Source organism: Vombatus ursinus, unplaced genomic scaffold (genome assembly GCF_900497805.2).
Source record: "Vombatus ursinus unplaced genomic scaffold, bare-nosed wombat genome assembly UNPS02000580.1, whole genome shotgun sequence".
Classification (NCBI taxonomy): domain Eukaryota; kingdom Metazoa; phylum Chordata; class Mammalia; order Diprotodontia; family Vombatidae; genus Vombatus; species Vombatus ursinus.
The window spans coordinates 22,836,922-22,856,990 of NW_020940358.1; the positions used below are offsets into that span (position 1 = coordinate 22,836,922).

A 20,069-nucleotide genomic window follows, 5' to 3' on the forward strand; every position below is an offset into this window, starting at 1 on the left:
AACGTAATGGAATATTGATATGTCGTGTAAGTGACAAATATTTGTGTAAAGTAATGTGAAAGAAGTCAGAACCCAAACATATACACTATTACATAAAAAAAAACCAAAAGAAATCTGATAGGGACATGAAAGATAGGAGGAAAGAAAAGAAGCAAGAAACATATTACTTGATACTTTGGCCTGTGATTCCATCATGACAGGTACTCTGTTCAATGGGGCAGACACTAAGCCATCCATATCTGCCCATTTTATGGGACTCTGGTCCTTGTCCTCCCAGTAATCTTCCACAGTGGGCTGGGCTCCTTCCTCTATATCTCTGGACATTGTATATGTGGCAGTAGACCACAAGAATTGTCCACCAGTCACCCGTCACTCTTCCTGCAAAACCACCTCATCTTTTTTCCCTATCCATTTTTCTGACATTCACTGTTAAGTTTTCCTCCTTTATGTATTGCAGCCTACTTACACCCCACCCTGCACCTATCCATTTCCCTTTGGTAAAAGGTATAGATAGCAGGCTCATGAGACTGGCAGATGACACAAAACCAGAGGAATATCTAACATGTTGAATGACAGAATCCAAAAGGATCTTGACAAGTTAAGCGTATTGTGCTAAATCTAATAAGATGAAATTCAATAGGGAGAAATATAAAGTCTGGTACCTGGAGACAAAAAAAAAATTGTCACGAGATGGGGGAGGCATAGAGAGGAAGTAGTAGCTTAGAAAGGGATCTGGGAGCCTTAGTGAACTACAAGCTCAATGAGTTGGCAGTGCAAAGTGACATCCAAAAAAGCTAAAGCAATCTTGGGCTGCATTAGGAGCGTCTTAGCTTCCAGTAATAGGGAAGTGATAACCCTATGTTTGAACTGTCCTCATCAAAATTCATCTGTGGTTTTGTATTGAGTTCTGAGCATCACAGTGTAAGAAAGGCTTTATGAAGTTAAAGAGTATTCAGAGGAGGATTCAGTCACTGTCAGTCAAAAAAGCATTTATTAAGTGCTATGTGCCAGGCACTGGGCAAAAGTACTAGGGATACTAAGAAAGGGTTTGGGTAAGAACAGTTCTTCCTTTCAAAGAGCTCAGTCTAATGGGGGAGATGACATGCAAGTAGCTATGTACAAACAAGGTGTGTGTATATACACACACATATGTATACATACATGCACATATACACACATTTTACATATATGATAAATTGAAGATAATCTAAGGGAAGACAGAGTTTAAAGAGGATTAGGAAAGGCTTTATGCAAATGGTAGGACATTAGCTGAGAACTGAAGAGGCATAGATGAGGAAGAGTTCCAGCCATGGGGGACAACCAATGAAAATGTCCAACAGTACATCTAAAATAACTGATAACCAAAAAGACCACATCCAGGTGATAGTGTTAAGTACCCTATGAAGTGCCTGAGCTTTGCTTTGCATTTTTACTTCTAATACTCCCATATAGCCAGTTATCATTTTTTAAGCTGACTTTATGCAATTCACCTCTGGGCTTCTGCTGCAAAAGTTATGACCATCCTCATAAGCTCACTGTTATGAGGAAAAAGTACTCTGATAAGCTATTATTAGTGGCACAAAAGACAGATGCTGAAGATATGACTGATGCTCAACTTGTGTTAATGGCATTCCTGGCTATAGAACTTTAGAACAGGAAGGAATTATTTTACATGAGGAAACACCTCATAGGGTTATTGAGAATGAGAATGTTATGTCAAATGTTTTCAAATCTAAATGTGCTAATCAAGATATAATTCTACCAGAAGAATATGAGCTCATCAAAAGCTTAATACTAGAAGGATCAGGCTTACCAGCTGATGCAACCTTACTATAATTTTATTTGGGGCAGTTGGGTGGCACAATGGATAGTGCATTGGACCTAGAGTCAGAAAACCAGAGTTCAAATCCAGTCTTAGGCACTTAAGAGCTACATGTTCCTGGGTAAGTCACCTAACCTGTCTGCCTCAACTACACTTCACTCAACTACAAAATGGGGATTATAAATAGCACCTACTTACAGGATTGTTGTGAGAGCAAATGATATTTGTACAGTGCTTACAACAGTGGTGGGCACATGGTAGGTGCTTAATATATGCTTATTCCATTCCCTCCCACTTGGTTAAACATTTTCATCTTATCTCTACTTGTCTTGCCTTGTGGATAAAAAAAAAATGTAGTCATCAGTTGACACAGTTTGGTCCTTCAATGCATTCTTAAATTCTGTTCCTCTTAATATTAAGTCATGTCTCATCTTTGTGTTTCAGGAGCTAGTATGGTACCTGGCTCTTGATAAATGGTTGCTGAATAAACATTGACTGTCTTCCCACTTTACAACTCAACTTGCTACTGCCTCTTTTTCCTTTTGTAGAAATTCATCTTGTTTTGTTCCACGCCTGTAGCCCTTCACTTTTACCCTAGAACTTGGCCTACCCATTAGAGCTACCACAAGTATTTGGTTGCCAAGAATTTTAATGTCTGAATTCTCTGAGGAGTAGGCCATACTGGAGCATGACTTGAAAAGCCAGATTTTTCTAAAAAGCAGTAAAACATACATCCAAACTGAGGCCCAGAAAGGTAAGGTACTAACAGGCAACATACAAAACTGCTACAAAATTTAAGCAATGAAACAATATTGAGTCTCAAAACTGTTCAATTTGGGAGGGTCAGGCAGAGCTGGAAAAAAGAAGCGTTCCTGTTTGACAGCATCAGATGACAGCAGAAATAAGGCACCCTATTATTGCCATCATTACTCTTACAAATTAATCTGACAGCTCCTCCCCATTTTTCTAGAGGTATGACTCAAAATTTATCATAGACCTGAGCGCAAATCTGGCCTCAGATACTTACTAGCTGTGTGACCCTGGGCAAGTGACTTTAAGAAAATTTAAAAAACTAATTAGATTTAATTAAATAAATTAATTTAATTAAAAAATTAAAATTAAGAAAAATATGCACAATTTGAATACAGATGGCAACAAAAGACAACGAAATACACTGATCAAGCTTGGCTATGGAGAAAATGTTATTTCCCTTCTTTGCAGAGGTGGGATGAACCATGGGTATGAAATATTTCTTGCAGAATATTGTCAGAAACTGTTCATGCTGGGTTTGCTAAACAGTTTATTTTTAGGAAAATTCTTTGTTATAAGGGAAGCCTCACTGGGTTAAGGAACAGAAAAGAACATGTTCGGAAAAAGACTATATAACAAAATCATTAAAATTAAGATGAAACCTTTCCAATACCCATTTTAAGTCACAAATTTATGTAAACAAGTATTCTTAATATAAGTCTTTTTATTATATTATAAAAAATACCACTAAAACTAATTTGATTTCTCAAAAATCAAAGTTCATTTAGTGAAATATCAATGTACATTTTATATTAAAGTTGTAGTAAAAATACTGACATTTAATAGTTTATACAAGTCTCATTCATGTAAAAATCACATAGCATGTAAAATTTAATTAGAAAATTCATAATATTCACCAAAGTACATTATTTTGTTGACAGTTCACGAGAACACTGTCCTAAACTTTGTTAAGATACAGAACATAAATTTCACAGTTCGGTTTATCTCTTTTAGTATTATAGGAGAAAAATAACTTTAGAAAACTTATTTAGTTCTAAATCCACACAGTGTGCTATGTATTAATAAGATGCACTTGAAGTAATCTGTTTAGACCACCAATGAATTGTCATTTTATTAATGTAATAACAAAGAAATAATTTTTTATATCTTTAAAAATAAATCATTTTCCTATTACTGTATCTTTAATTTACAGAAGTCTGGTTGAAAATCAAGTTTATCTATATCCTTAAACAAGATAATTAGTTTAAAAAAATGTGCTAGCAGCTTTGACTTTCCATTTTTGGAAAATTGGAAATTTTTTTTTTGACAAAACTAAATTTGGATTGTTTAAAAATTGTATGAATTCCTGAATTTCTCCAAGAAAAAGCATAAAGACGTTAACTTTGTAAAATAAAAAATTAAGAGGTAGTGTATGAAAGGCTAGTGTTTAAATTTTAAAAGCTTAACTTGAACCCCTGCACCATTAACATATAAAACAATTGAACAATCTATGTGCTAACTCTTTTTATTATTATTCCATTCCAAAGTTGCTTAAAAAAATAACAGTAGAATATGAATGGAAGAACTCCAGTGAATTTAAAAAGAACTAGAGTATAAAACCTAGTATTACATAATGCTGTGCAGTCAGAATTATTTTAGTGGTATTATAAACAAAATACACTTAAGTATCCTGTGTTAGGTATTCAGTATTTTAGCAATACTTTCATTCTTCACATAATTTTACTATATATAAATCCTTCAAAATGGAGTCATTTAATTCTTCATTTTAACATCACACATTATAAAGCCATTCACACTAATCCCATTATAAAGTTAATTAATAAATAATTAGTTTGGGGAATGTGTCCTTAAGTCATAAGTAAAAGGAAACATGCACTTCTTTTATAATAGCCTTAACTTCTATATACAGTGTTCATGCACATGACAATTATAAATACAAAAAAAATTAAGCAAAGAATGAAAGTTAGCAGCGTTACTAGTTCTATTTGGATGCTTGTGTTAAAGCAATAAATATCCTCTCATAAAATTAATGTGAATACATTTGCCATGCATAATTTGTCCTAAAGTGTAGGCAGTTTCCATAATCCAGAGATCAATACCATTAGGTGAAAACTAAAAATCTTTATATAAAAGTGCACAAGTTTGTCCTACATGTATGTAAGTTCTCTTCTCTTAATCCAAGTGCATATTATACCCATGAAAATTCACATTACATTTAAAAGGCACAAATGTACACCAACACAAAGAGAAACAAAGTTTTTTTTCATGAGAAGTGGTAAAAAGGAATTGTCTTAAGATTCCCTCTAAGACATCAGGTTACAACCATGTGGACTAAGCGTCAGTAATTTTATAAGGTATGGTATGTGTGAGTACCATCTTAAAACAACTTTCACAAACCTTCACTACATTCAGGAATCACTTCTATGATTCATAAATAAGGTATACAATTTTTGAAAGCTGTTGATTATTTTGATTCTTTGAAAGTTCACATAAAACATTGTGTTGCAATTAGCAAAATAAGCATAATGCAAGAAATCAAAGTCATAAAATACTGTAAACCAAGAGAAGAGAACTGGTCCTAAAGATACCAAAAGGAGATGGAATCAGACTTTCACATTAGAATCAGAAGACTGTAGCTAAGAGCATTAATGTAGAATAATTTGACTGGGCTCTGCGTGGCAGGTTAAATATATAACCACTTCAACTGGAAATGATCTAATTCATCTTGCAGTACTGAAAACGTACCCCTTTACTATAATAGTATTCTTTACAGACAGAATAAGCAAGTTTATAATTTCACTTCTAAATGCTCCTTAAATTCTAGTCTCAAATTCACCTCCAATCCACAACGGTTATTTACATTAGCCAGAAAATTAAACTAACATTTTAAAGCTTCATTATTTTTGCATATACACTTTATGTCACTGGTACAGAGGTACATATGTTTTTGAACAGCCAAATGTAAAGTTCTATGGCACCTTCATTTTAGGAAGCCACTCTACAAATATCATAATGTTATAATTGTTCCATCTTCTTCTAATGGCTTCTGATCTGAAGCATGTGTTTCATGTTCCATCTTTGCGCCACTTGTGTGCTGTAAATTCACATCATTAGGAATAAAACCATTCTGTGCTGACTCAAAACTCAGTTCAATTTGTGTTAGTGATTCTAAGCTCCCAGCCATAGGAACTGCCTTGGGTATTTGCTGGGGCATTCCATTATCTTCAATAATTATGTCTTCTTCATCACTCTCTTCATCTTTAGGATCAAAATTTGTCTCAATATGTGGCGAGTAACTGATAAGGCTGTTATCAGTAGACTGACCTGAGCTGCCCGAAGTCCGACTATTCCTAACAACGTTATTTCTCTGGTTTGCAGGTCTTACAGTTATAATCAGGTTACGGCTGTTTGCAATCATCATGTCTGTAACTTGATCAAGACTTTTCCCCGAAACTTCTATTCCATTAACTTCTAAAACCTCATCATTAACTGCAAGTAAGCCAGTACTCTGAGCCAGACCACCTGGAACAAGCCTGGATATGAAAATCCCCGGTACCTTTTCTAGGCCATGTGGTGTGACTCTTACACTAGAGCCATCACGGATATAGAATCCTAGTGGTTTTTCTGTTCCATATTTATAAAGACGAACTCTTCGATGTGTTTCTGGGAGAATATCCACATCTATAATGGAAGATACCGGTCTAAAGTCTTGTGGCATACTAATAACAATGTTTGGTTTCTTTTTATGGTAATCAGGACGTAATACATTTGTCAAGACATTCTTCTTCTTTGTTAGCGTATCTGTTCCAAAGGCACTGTAGTCTGCTTCTTCTGTTAAACAAAACAAAACAAAAAAAACCCCATTGATTATCAGTATTAGTCTATCTAGAAAAGCCATCAAAATATCCCATTACTCTATGATAACATAACACAAGGCAGTAATGGTAGCAAACTGACATACCAACAAGGATTTATAAGTCAGTAACTTAAAAGGAACATAACCAATCAGTGACCTTTTATTCAATTCATAATTTAGTACCAGTGTCATGATAATGATATTCTAGCAAAACCACTAGATGGCCCTCTTTTGTGATAATCGGAAAACATCACAAAGATCTTTACAAAGCTGAATCACATATAAAAAAAAATCACAACTGTCTACTATACGCAACAGAGATGCAGTTTCTTTTTGAATATATGTATTTGGGGCTACAAATTTTCCATCTTGGAATTTTTTATTTAGATTGACAATAAAATACATTAAGCTCAAATAAAGTTAATATGACTTTCTAAAGTTACAGTAAAATTTCCAAGCACAATTAGTAGTCAAGGGATTACAGATTTAGTTTTTCCCAATATATTTTTTCTAATTGGGTCTAACTTCATTTGCTGCTTGAATAATAATGCCTAGGTACAACTGTAAGCTCATGGGGTAGAAGAAAAGAGTTTAGGATTAAACTAGTAATACAGAAATGTGATAAAGCCACTAATTAGCATGCATTGGTGAATTATAAACAAAACAACATGTAGCATCACAATATTTCACTTGAAATTAGGAAAGCAAAGAACAGATGTGACTGGTGAGAAAACATTATATCCCCCAGTTTAAAATGTAATCAATCTGATGCTTATACGGTCAAATTCAGTAGGGCTTACTTGCTTCTTTATAGAATATTTCAGGAGTTGCTCATTGCCTGTGATTTTGTTCCATTGGGCCCTTTTTGTTGTATTGCTACATACTTAGCTTTTATTGTTTAAAATACTATGTCTTGGGGCAGCTAGGTGGTAGAAACATTTACTAGCTGTGTGACCTTGGGCAAATCACTTAATTCTAACTGCCTCCCCCAAAAGTAAAAAATAAACTGTAACAGAGCTAGAAGCAATTCGAAGAGTCCACCGGCTAATACAACAAACACTTGACAAAGAACTACTTCCAGAAATAAGCAAACATTAAAACATTCTCTCAAAATTAACAGTGATAAAAACAAAAATTATAATTAGCTATGATTTTAAAGTAAATTTGGATTAGGGGCTAAATTATTTTAAAAGCGTTAATTTCCATATGCCTGTTATTATCCCTAAAGTAAGTAGTTTTATATATTAATAGGAACAAAGCATAGAAAATGATCAAATTAATTGTGCTAATTGAAAGCCCAGCACATTTTAACTGCTATCACCTAAAATCTCAGTTTCTTTTCTAGGATATAAAAGCCTACATACTTTTAGCTGAAGCATTTGCTGAACTAACATTACTTATACCACGTCTTTTAAAACATTTCAAATTACCGTGCCCATGTTAAAACATCATTTTCACAAAAAACTCAGGAATATCAAAGGTGAGATAAAACAAAGCACTTATGATCCCAAAAGGAAATTTAATGCTATTGTTAGGAAGAAATGGGAAACACTTAAAGCTAGATGTGTAAATCATCCCTGCTGAAGGCAGACATATCATTCATAATTCATTGTTCACTTCAAACACTTTGTATAAACAAAAACAAAAATCCTAACCACTGAGGTAGAAAAAAAGAAAGATGAAAAAACACTGAACAAGCTAACATTATGCTTTCAAAATTTATTTAGAATGGTGGGAGAAAATGAAATATGTGCCAAATATGTACCAGCTTTAAACTTGTCAGATTAAAAAAGAACTTCAATTTCCTCATTTTTTCAGCTCTGCTGGAAGTTTAAAAGTTGCCAAAACTATAAGACATACAATTTTGTAAGCCATAATCTCACACATGGAGGAATTAGCAAATGTTAAATATATGCAGAGTATAGAAAGGACTTTCCTAATGTGAGTTACACAAATATATCATGCTCTATATTAGCAAGCAGCAGTATTCTTATCAACCTTAATGATCCATTTTAGACAGCCTGAATAGACAATGTACAATGTTTTCTCATGGAAAACAACTGTTTGCTTGAAAAGCTGTTTGGCTTTTAAGAAATATCTAGAAATACCAATACCTTCTCTTTGCAAAACCTTGCATATAAGCAAATTAAGAAAACAGCTTCAATGAATCTTTTCTCAGAACATTTTATTCTCAAATAAAGTGCGAAGAAAGTCTACAAAATGGCATATATACTAGTGAAAAATATAAAGATCCCTAGCCACATAAATTTAGGACAAAATAACATTTTCTTCCTTTACAACTACTCACGGAAAGCTTAACCAGAGAAACTAATCTGCATAATTTGCCCATGCAACCAGACTCCATTTGTACATTCTTGACTAAATTCTCAAAAGCAATATGCCTGAGTACAAAGGCACCTTTGTTCTCCCATCTAGCTAAGCAGTTTACAGCTACTGGGAAAAGAAATATTTTGGCAGAAAGCCACAGTACAGGGTGTTAGTTTAAAGTGTAAAGGTGAATGTCCAAATTGAATGTAAGTTGACTTTCTACTTTAAGTCCATATTTATGCTCTGGAACTAAAGAGACTATGAAAAGTAAATTGGAAAACTCTGATCAAATTAATTTAAAGCAAAAACTCTCTTGCGTGCTACTGAGGGTCTTTAGTTTAGTGCCATAATTACTAATCTTCTAGACCAACACCTGACTTATCCAGCAACCTTAAGAATCCAAAACAGAGCCAAGAACATGTAAAACATTCTGAGCAGTTGTTCGTGAACCAAATCATGAACATTTCACTTAGGGTTCAAGAATCCCTCTGGTTCTCAATCAGAACCTATTTACTCTTCTTTTTAGGCAATGTAATTTGGTATAAAGAACAAGGGAAACTTGGGCTTAACTCCTGGTTTTCACTACTTATTAGCTGTGTCTTAGAAAGCAAGTTGTCGAGTTTCAGTGTCCTCATCTGGAAAATGAGGTTAATTCAATTTGACAAATATTTATTAAGCTCTATGTACAAGGTACTGTAACAGAACTTATACTATCTATTTCACATTGTTAAGAAAAGTACTTGGTAAACTGCAAAGCACTATTTAAGTGTTATAGTCATAGGTAAGCACAGGACAACAGCAGTGACATCCAAAAGCCATTGAAGAGACAAAAATTAGACAAAGCATTTCACAAAGCACAGCACTATGCCTACAGATAGTGTACTATATAAACATCTTTTCTGCTTACAGAACACTTTTTACCTTTTAAAAATACAGAACTAAACACCTACTCAAATATATAACATTCTAAATCAAAATACCGATAACACTTTTTCCATTAAAAGTTTAAACAAGAGCAGTAAGTAGGGGTTGTCTGGCTATTAGGGTAGCCAGATAAAAAATAAAAATCAAGGATACAATTAAATAATGCAGGAGACAAAGATGTCGATATACAGAACAGTGTGACCAGGCAGGTTACTTTTCCTTGCCTGAACTTCAGTTTCCTCATTAAAATGAGGGAGTTACAGCAGATCTATAAGGTCCCTCCCTTTCAGCTCTACATGTTACGGTCTTAGGACTACAAAGGTAGAGTTATGCACTTAAACTCGCTATACAAAGAACCACAATTCTGCACAACCTAGGTTAGAGCCAAGGGATTTAGTTATTGGAATTATCAGTTAATGATGTTACATAAAACAGTATCATCTTTAACACTATCCTTTGGCAAACATGATGGTTGGTTTATTAACCTAAATCTTATACCTCAGTTAAACAAAACATAGATAAGTGTGTGGTTTTCTTTTTAAAATGTATTTTTAGCTGGTTTTTTTTAAGTACTTTAGGCTTAGATGAGACCACTACCAAGTATACACATTTTAACACCAGCTTTTTTTCTTAAAAAAAAAAAAAAAAAAAGTGGCTCTTCTTTCCAAACAGATAAGCTATAGTTCCAAAAGGAAACACAAAATGAAGGCAATCACAACAATGGTTCCTCTAAGTAAAAGGTAAGCTTCTTGAGGTCAAGTATCATTTTGATTTGTTTATATTCCTAATGCCTACCCACCCAGTACTAGGAATACAAGAACTTGTCTGTTGAACAACAATTTATATTTTATAACTAAAAATCATGAGGAATTAGTAAGAAACTAAGCAATTAATGCCTAGATTTAATACCACTACAATTTTGGGACATATGGGGGTCTTCTTCCTAAGGAAAGGTTCTACAACAATTCTCCTGCATCTGAAAAATTAGAGCTGGGACCAAGTACCTAAAAGTCATCAATATTTGTCCTATTTCTGCTCAAACATAATTTTCCCACTGCATAATGAAAAATTCTTATTAAGTACACAGAAGATATTCCTTCAGTATGTAGATAACCAAACATCTTAGGTACTTACAATGGGAGGCACTAGGTATAAAACTAAGAAAGACAGCCCCTGTCCTCAGGAGCTTACTAACCAAAAACATTTTTCTTAGTGACATTTGGAGAAAAAATTGACATCCTTTTTGGCAGAGCATTTTTACACAAGTAAAGCCCAAGTTTCAAATACAAATAAATTTCTGTTTCCGAACTAGATCAGGAAACTCATTTCAGCTAAATTAAGATGCAATAGGGAAGTAAAAGCATTAGATAAAAATGTAAACGTTATCAGTAAGTTAGTGTCTGACATTTTTATTGTAGAAACATGAACATGGAACAGTTGAAATAAGTCATTTTACTGTTTGTTATTAAAAACATAATATTCCCTTAAGAGTCAAACTTTATTTTCTAGTTTTCCTCCTCCATAAATTTAATTAGGATATCTTTTGTTCAACTGACCAAAAGAAAAAAAGTTAGCTAGTAATAGAAGACCTAGAATCTTCTTTGTAAAAGTCACTTTCAGGATTTAATTTTCTCTCTCCCGCCTTTTTTTCCTCTATTGTTTCCATGGCAACAGCACCAGAAATATGCACTTCTTACCACCCGCCAATTAAAACCAGCCTTTGTAAGAAACAGATATAGTATTCCGTTGAAACTCAAGCCCCAAAAAGTTAAAGTAAAAACAACTGATTCAAGATATAGAAGTTTCTTAAACTCAAGCAAAAAAAAATGTATCCCGGTACTAAATGATTTATAGAGTCTTATACTCTGGGAATCTGTTTTCTTTAACATAATCTTAAGGAGAAAAAAAAATCACAACTTAAAATTTATGATAACGAGTTGTCACCAAGGTGCATGAAATTGCTGTCTATGCAAACAAATTAGTTTACTATCAACTAAGGAGGAAGATAGTCAGTGGCAGCAGAATATGATTTCCAAGTTTAAAGCTGTTTCCTGGACCAAATAGTACCCAGTTATGTTTACATAAAACCTGCTGTATAAATAGCCATTAGGCTCTTGTCAAGAAAAGTATCAAAATAAAGTATGATAACATATAGCTTTAAATAGACTAATTAACTGTACTTTTTCCTTGACAGGAAAGTCATCATTTGCATTAAGTTCCTAGAAAACACACAAAACTAGAACAGAGTACTCTCTGGTGAGAATTTTTTCCCATTAAAATGTTGCTTATTTCTAAAAGGCCCTAAAAACACAATACTAAAGTCTTAATGACAATATACACCAAGTGTTCATTTTCACTATTTAGGAAACTGATATGAAGAAAAGCTAAGAAAAATAGGTGTCTTGTTTGATATCTTGATTGAAATTAATAATCCTTATAATAGTAAAAAAATATTGAGATAAATACACAATAAAGGAATTTAGAAAGGTACAGACTCTTAAAAGATGTTAGGACTGAATTTTAATGTTAAGTTAAAGACAAGATAACAACTAAATTAATACACAATGGTGTTATAATCCAACTGCTACAAACCTTAGATAAAATGATTTATCAACTATTATCATGTAGTTATTGAAAAAAAATCTAATGTTCACACTGCCTGTTGAATAGCTTGAAAAGCACTACAAGTTTATTAGAAACTCCTACTACATAATGTCTATTATGTAAAAATTAAGGTACAAGGGTAAAAATGACAATTGTGGGAATTTTTTTCATACAAAAGATTCTTTAATGACTGTCCCTCAAGTTCTTACTCTTATGTATTTTTAATGCTCTGGTGCAGCTTGAAGCAGACCAGAGTTCAGTAATAGAATGATACGCCAGGCCTTATTAATTGAGCGTGCCAGAACCCAGATGCTACATAGCCCCGGCCTCCATTCCACCACCACTGTGACATCCTTACTCTCTTCTACTGTTTCCTTTTATAATACAGATGCTGAACCTGATGCTGGTTACCCTACACTTCTTCATTCACCAAAAATACAGAAGGCACACACATCCTCAGGCAAACAGAATTAAAAACTAATGTTTTTTTTCTCTTAAAAGAGCTGTAAGCACAGTGCCATTGGAGAACTTATTTAATACAGAAAATGCTGTGATTTCAAATCTTTTTTTTTTGCAACATTAATAAAGAATATTTACTGACCTCTCAAATAACCTACATACCAGTTTTCCTGTCACTCACTAATCACAGGAAACAATAAATCTAAAATAAGCAATCACAGATCATAGATTTAGAGCTGGAAAAAACCTCAGATCATTTAGTCCAACCTTTTCATTTTACAGATGAGAAAACTAAGACCCAGGGAGGTCCACGGTGAGTTTTGTACCTAATTCTACAAACTAATTTTATTTAAAACATCAACAATAGCTTAAAATTAGAACAAGTTCATTCTTTTTTTGTTTTTGGTGAGGTAATTGGGGTTAAGTGACTTGCCCAGGGTCACACTGCTAGTAAGTGTCAACTGTCTGAAAAGTGCATTCTTTCAACAAAGTCTAGTGATTAGCAACATAGTTTTTCTAAAGTCATACTTACCTTTTTTTTGTATAAAAATCCTAAGCAGTGGATTGGCCGTTGAAACAGCTTTATGATAGTTATCATCATTATTTATAGGCAGTAAGTCTCCATGAATATCTGCATAGCCTACTAAAACTTCAACATTGGGTATCTTATGAACATGCTGTAGTAATCCATAAAACTCCTCAAATTTTCCAGGTTTAGATCGTTCCAGAGAAAATCGACGAAATTCTGCTCCAAACTATAAACAAAATATACATAATAAATTAGTTTTAAGAAAAATATCAAAAGTCACAATTTCAACATCAACAAGCATTTATTTAGCACTTGTGTGCCATAAACAGTGCTAAGCACTAGAGGTATAAAAGTCAACAGGATACTGATGTTATGTCATATCGGCAAAGGTAAAAACATTTCTATCTAAGAAAGCTATGAAATAGTCAACAAGTAAAATGATACGTCTATTAATCAAGAAAATATATTTCATGACAGCTTCCTTACCAAAGGAAAGAAATATAATTAGCACTATAGTATAGTGGACAGAGCACTGATTTGAGGCAAGAAGTCTCAAACATCCTGGCTTTGCCAATCACTCACCACCTGGTTTCTGGCCTGGGCTCTACTATTAAGAGGGAGATTTCTAAGGTCCCTTCTAGCTCTAAAATCCAATGATTTCTGCCTCTGAGAAGGTTGGGGATCTATCCTTGTCTCTGTCCCCCTAATCTTTCGATGTCTAGGACAGTCATTGTACCACTGTCCTATATGCAGAATCAGTTGAGCACCTAGGGGTTTCTTGGTTCAGGCCTAGACTCCAAGACCTGACAAAAAGGCCTCTCTGCTACTACATGAAGCCAGTGCAGAGACCAGAATTTTATCCAATCCACCCATCCTCACACCAACTTAACTAAAAGAAGCTTTGTTTCTACACTAATTGAATCCCCTTTCAATTTCTAGCAAAGAAATAAAAGAATTTCTGCCTTCTAGGAGCTTTCAAACTAGTCTGGACAAATACACTAGAAGAAGGGCAAAAGTAATAAACATATGCAAATGACAACACTTCTAGTAACTTCAAATTGGATACAGAGGTGCTTTGGGGTTCAATACATAAAACCTCACCAAAATACCCAATAGTTTTAACTTTACACAACTTTAAGTGAAACGCAGAACTCAAGATTTTAAAAGATACAATATCAGTAAAGACATTGTTATTTTTGAGTCAGTGTGGTATAGTGGAGGAAAAAAGTAATACAAGTCCTAGGCTCTAGGTCTAGGTTAGATGGTAATCCCATCACTTTATAGCTATGTGTGATCTCAAGATACTTAACCTGCTTCTTCATCTGTGAAATGGGGACATTAGTAGCTTATCTTACAGGGTTGATATGTGGAAAACGTACGTGAAATTTCTCTGAAAACTGTAATATGATGTTAAATGCTGATATATTTTAATGCTACTTTGTGAAGAACCTTTCTATGATTATGGATCACAGATTTAGATTTAGAATGTACTCCACGTTATTTAATCAAATTCCCTCATTTTACAGATAATGAAACGGGGGAGGCCAACTGACCTGCCCAAGTACAAGGATTAAAACCCATGGCTTCAGACCAACATTCTTCTCACTGCATCCCTTGGTGGAATATCTGAACACTACTACTGTCAGAAAAATCATACTTAATGAGTTCCTCCAAACCTAACTAGTTTAGTCCTCAGAAGACAAAAGTTCTCCAGGCCTTTACAGTGTGGTATATATGCCAGAAAGTACTTTACTGGCACAGCTGGCAAAAACCCACCTCATGGCACTTTCAGTGAGACTTTCATGGAGAAAGGCAGAATTTCTATATTATTAATATGTGCTAATAAGATCAAAGGTTAAATTGCTAAACAAAGAAGATAGAATAGTAATTAATCCAGAATCTCATCAGTACATAAGATGAAATTCTGCCTCTATACTTTCTTGTTACCCTTTGACCTCTCATCTGGTCAAGTTCAGACAATAATGCAGAAAAAGTCAACTGATCTGTGTTTTTTCACTTACTCAACAATGAACTATAAGTGAGGCAGGTAAGTGGTTCAGTGGATAGAGTGCTGGGCCTGGAATCAGGAAGAGCTGAATTTAAATCCACTCTTACTAGCTAGTTGTGTGACCCTGGACCAAATCACTTAACCTATCCTTGCCTCAGTTTCCTCAATTGGAAAACTCGAATAATAACAGCACCTACCTCGAAGCGTTGCTGTGAGAATCAAATGAAATGTTTGTTAAAAAAGAAAAGAAAAGAAAAAAGGCACTTAGCACAATAGTGGAATATGGTGGACATTGTATGAATGCTTATTTCTTCCCATCCCCTAAAAGGAACTGAAGTCCTATTCTGAAAACCACAATTTAAAAAAAAAAAAATCACACCCTAACAAAGTAGGCATAATAAAAAATGGGCAAAAATTAAAAGTCAAACATTAAAATTAGAAACTCTGAGTTAGAAGGGACCTCAAAAAGCAGCTAGATCAGGTTGATCTAGCTGAACAGCAATCTCAGCAAGTGATCATAAACATAACAGCAGCATAAAAATTAGCAACCTAAATTAAGTACATACAAATACAAGAAATGTAATTTTCTGTAAAAATGTAATAAAAATTGCTGTGTACTGACCTCATTAGAACATTGTGTAGGTTATTACTAAAATGCACAAAAAGAACTTTGAGTTCTTTGGAATAAGGAGCTATTTTTAAAAATAGGTGTGATAATTAATACAAGCTTCTTCACTGAATACAGCAAATAAGCCTCTCTTAACAAGTCAATGAAACACCATCATTTTTGTCTATCTTTCAGTTCCCAGTCCTGTGGTACAGTTTTGTTTTGCAAAAGAAACTTATTTCTTCCCAAGTGCTAAAAAAAAAGGAGAGATGACAGATGTCTTAAAAAATTCCTTAGTTTCCCATTTACCTTTAAAAGCTGGCCTTTCCATCATTCCTCATCCACTATGTACTTAGATCACCTACCACCTAACTAGAGAAAATATTAAATCCCTGTAATCCCTGTAAAAGTGTAGAGGTTTACATGGTTGCCAATTCATTTCCCAAACTCCCTTACAGATACCTGAATCACTATTTTTGGTAATTCTATATAGCTAAATACCTTACTTGCAAGTATTAGAACACACACATACACACACACAGACACCAGTTTTAACAGGCAATAAATTAAAATACATTTCTGAAACATAAACTTTGTCAAGAAAATAAGGTGATTCATACCTACAGCTATCTTCGGAGTTTAGTCACACCTACACATTACAAAGTAAATAAAACTCAATAGAAACACCCTTCATATCAGTGTTAGAAGTCCTATGACAACATCAAGTCAGTTTCTTATTTTAATTACCCTGATGCTATCAAAATTTCATATTTAAGTGTTTCTCAACAGTCTATGCCAAATGGATTTCTCAACAGCACTACCATTATCTCTAAAATTTTAATAAATATTTTATATTAGTTAAACATTTTAGATCATCTTGCTAAACATTTGCTATATAAATCCTCTTTGAGATGTTTCTTTCCCCTTAATATGAAAAGGATAGAAACCTGATTAAGGGTATTAAGGCAATAGGAAATTTTATGACTTTACTGTAAATCTGTGTCCTTTGGTAAATGCTGTTTTGTAATTCCTGGCAAAAAGTGTACTGAGTAACAAAGATATTGTTATGCCTTTTGCAATAACACAATAGGATTAAGAGGAATTTTTTACTCCATGTGAAAAAAACCTAGCATAAGGACAAAAAGCAGACACAATCAACTATTATCTTCAAGAGAATTATTCACTAGATAGACTTAGTACCAGTTTTCCATTAGTTTACTCCTACCATCCAGCATATCAAATATCTGTCCGGTTAGCAAACTTCTTCCATGGTCATTGGATAACCAATTTTAAGATTAGCCCAAGAAAGGCAATCAAATCAGGAGGGCCTATAGCTCCAAGAATCATCAAAGACACCATAGTGATAACTGGCTGTGAAATTTCTCACTTCAAGAGATAGGTAAATCTACTACACAGAAAAAAACACATTTCAAATTCAAAGAATAGCCCTGTTAATGGAAAGAAATAGATAACCACTACTCTACATTTAAAGAGTCAATTCTGAGCCAAGTAATAATATTGATTTCTATGAAATCAATCAACTTTTAGCATGGTACATTCAAGGCCATGATATAAAAGTTGTGGCATTAATAAAATGTGATAGAGAACTATTGTTTAAAATTCACTATATTTATGTGAAAACAAAAAAAGGCATGGCTACCATTTTCATCATTTTAAAAAAAAATTTGTCAAAAAATAAAAAAAAAAATTTGTCCAAGTTCCAGAAGAGACCTTAGAAACATTTCATTTCCACCATTAAAAACAAATTTACTGACAAAATCTACTTAAAAGTTAATATGAACAGAGAAATTTTATTGACCCTATTGTTTTGCCTATCTACCTATCCTAGGGTAAGAGAATAACAGCAGGATATATTATACATAGCTCTTTACACCTTAAAAAACTTTCCTAAGAATATGTATCTCAAATTGAGCTTCCAATGACTGTATGAAAAGGAAAAGTTTATAAAACCTAAACATATCAAATATGTCATGAAAATGGTTTACCTGCAACTACATACATGTGAGAATTTTAAATCAACTGGCAGAAAAGCAGAGGAAAATCTCTTAAATGTTAAAACCAATTGGCTAAGTAGAAGTCAATGCCTGGTTCTGAGACCGCACCTTATCTGAGAATTTGTCAACCTGAGCTCCCACAAAACCAAATCTAGTGATACAACTGCAGAAAGGCATCTCTATCATCTTGCATGGACTCATTACTGTTATAGCACTACCAAGATTTTGAATCACATTACTCACGCAAACAATTTCAATTTGCAATGACAATTCCATGAAAGATGGAGAGGAAGAGTATATTCTTTAAAATTCAAGTCTAAATTTGATACGACTACATTTATACTCTAATAGCAAAGTTTCAACCAAATTCTACCACACACACACACACACACACACGAATAGTTTCAACTATTAACTTTTAAAAACAAGGCAAATGTGGCTATCCCTGATCTCATTTTAAAGATTATAAAAACTTGAAAATACATGGTCATCATCCCCTGAAGAAGATCTCATTTCCTCTTCTATCTATCCTTTAAGAAACGTTTCCCCAGTATCTACATTTCACGGATCACTACTCCTACTGGGCAAAACCTTCGGTACTCCGTACTCGTGATTTAAATTATGTAATATTACGTTGCATTTGAGACATTATTCTGTAACTATTTTCATGGCGCTTTACATGTTTTAGGTTCCCCTGCAGTACTGTATGTAAACTTCTGATAGGCAGAGACAGTCTTCTGTTTACTTCTCCTAAAGCAGTGTTCGGTATTCCTCACAAGCTGGCTATGTGATCTTAGGCAGGTCTCGGCCTCAGACTCCAGTGTAAGGGGGGTGGGGGGGTAAGAGCGGGGAAGGCTGAACAAGGTCTACATGGTTCCATCCAGTTAATATTATCTTAATTCAAGGAAAGGTTTATTGAGATTGAAATGTCTCTTATGCACGTCTTCTCCAAATCCATAGTTAAATTCATCTCATTTAAGAGGGCCTTCCTCACCATAGCTTTGATCACTCCTTTAAGGCTTTCACTGGTATCCCCACTACTCAGGCACTCAGTCGACATCTAATTAACTGGTTCGTGGCTCATACATTACCTGGCAAATAGTTAAATAATTTCACATTTATGTGTTTGGGTTGTTTCTTTGTGTTCCCTCCTCAACAGACCAAAGTTCTGTGAAGTATTACTGAAATTTAAAAATTCTGTTGCGGTGAGTTAACACTCTCAAAGAGTAATAAGATTAACAAGATTAGTAACAGACAGGACCTTATTTTCGCTACGATAGGAAGCAAATCTAATTTGGCTAAGTAAATTTTCTACTCTCTGGGCTAGGGAGGGGGAAAACAGCAAGCTTAACGCAACAAAACTCTCACCGCTGAATACAATCTAAATCAAGTTTTTTCCCCCTCCACCCACCTCTCTTAATACGGTGTAACCCCCGCTTCCTACACTCACCTGCAGGTTACAGGCTGGGGGTGGGGAGGGGAGGAATGCTGGTCGCTCCCAGTAACCACACTGGATCCGTTCCAGTCTGCCCAGGCAGGGGCCGGCGTGCAGCCGGAGCTCAGCGCCGGGGCCCTCCAAGCTCCTCCCCGGGTTCTCAGCCCAGACGTTCGGGGCTCGCCCACGCGCCCACCCGGCGCTGCGTCCCCACCCCGCGCCCTCCCCGGTCCCCTCCGCCCCGGACGCTCCCGGGGCCCCGCACCCACCTTGCTCTTCACCTCCATGGTGCCCAGGCAGCCGCTGCCCGCGCCGTGCCGGTGAGCCCGGTTCATGGTGAGCGCGGGGGAGCGGACTGTCTGTCCGGCCTGCGGTCCGTCTGCCGCAGGCGGCCCCCTCTCCCGGGGCGAGGGGACGAACGGGAGGAAGAGCCTCCGGCCTGCGCCGCGCACAAGCCACCTGCAGTTGTGGCGGCGGCTTCTCCTTCTCTGGCTTCCAGTCCCTCGAGCCGCGGGGCTGAGGCGGCGGCGGCGCCCGGCTGGGGGCGCCGAGGCGGCTCAGGCGATTCGAGGAGGGGGAGGGGGCGGCCGCGAGCGCTCAGCCTCACTCTCAACTGGCGCAATCTCGCGCGCGCCCCTCACGCACCTGTAGTTAACTGGGGTGGGGGGCGGGGCGGGGAGACGCCACGACCGCGGTGCACGCGCTCACCTG

General features: G+C 35.5%; 1 protein-coding gene across 1 annotated transcript; it reads right to left on the reverse strand.

The window, feature by feature from the left end:
• Positions 1–3,365: 3,365 nt before the first annotated feature.
• Positions 3,366–19,716, reverse strand: PARD6B (par-6 family cell polarity regulator beta). The gene is made up of 3 exons (XM_027848649.1): positions 19,628–19,716; positions 13,297–13,519; positions 3,366–6,424 (listed from the first exon to the last, which is right to left on the reverse strand). The coding sequence occupies exons 1-3, from the start codon at positions 19,691–19,693 to the stop codon at positions 5,601–5,603; spliced, it is 1,113 nt and encodes a 370-aa protein (XP_027704450.1). The 5' UTR covers positions 19,694–19,716; the 3' UTR covers positions 3,366–5,600.
• Positions 19,717–20,069: the final 353 nt, after the last annotated feature.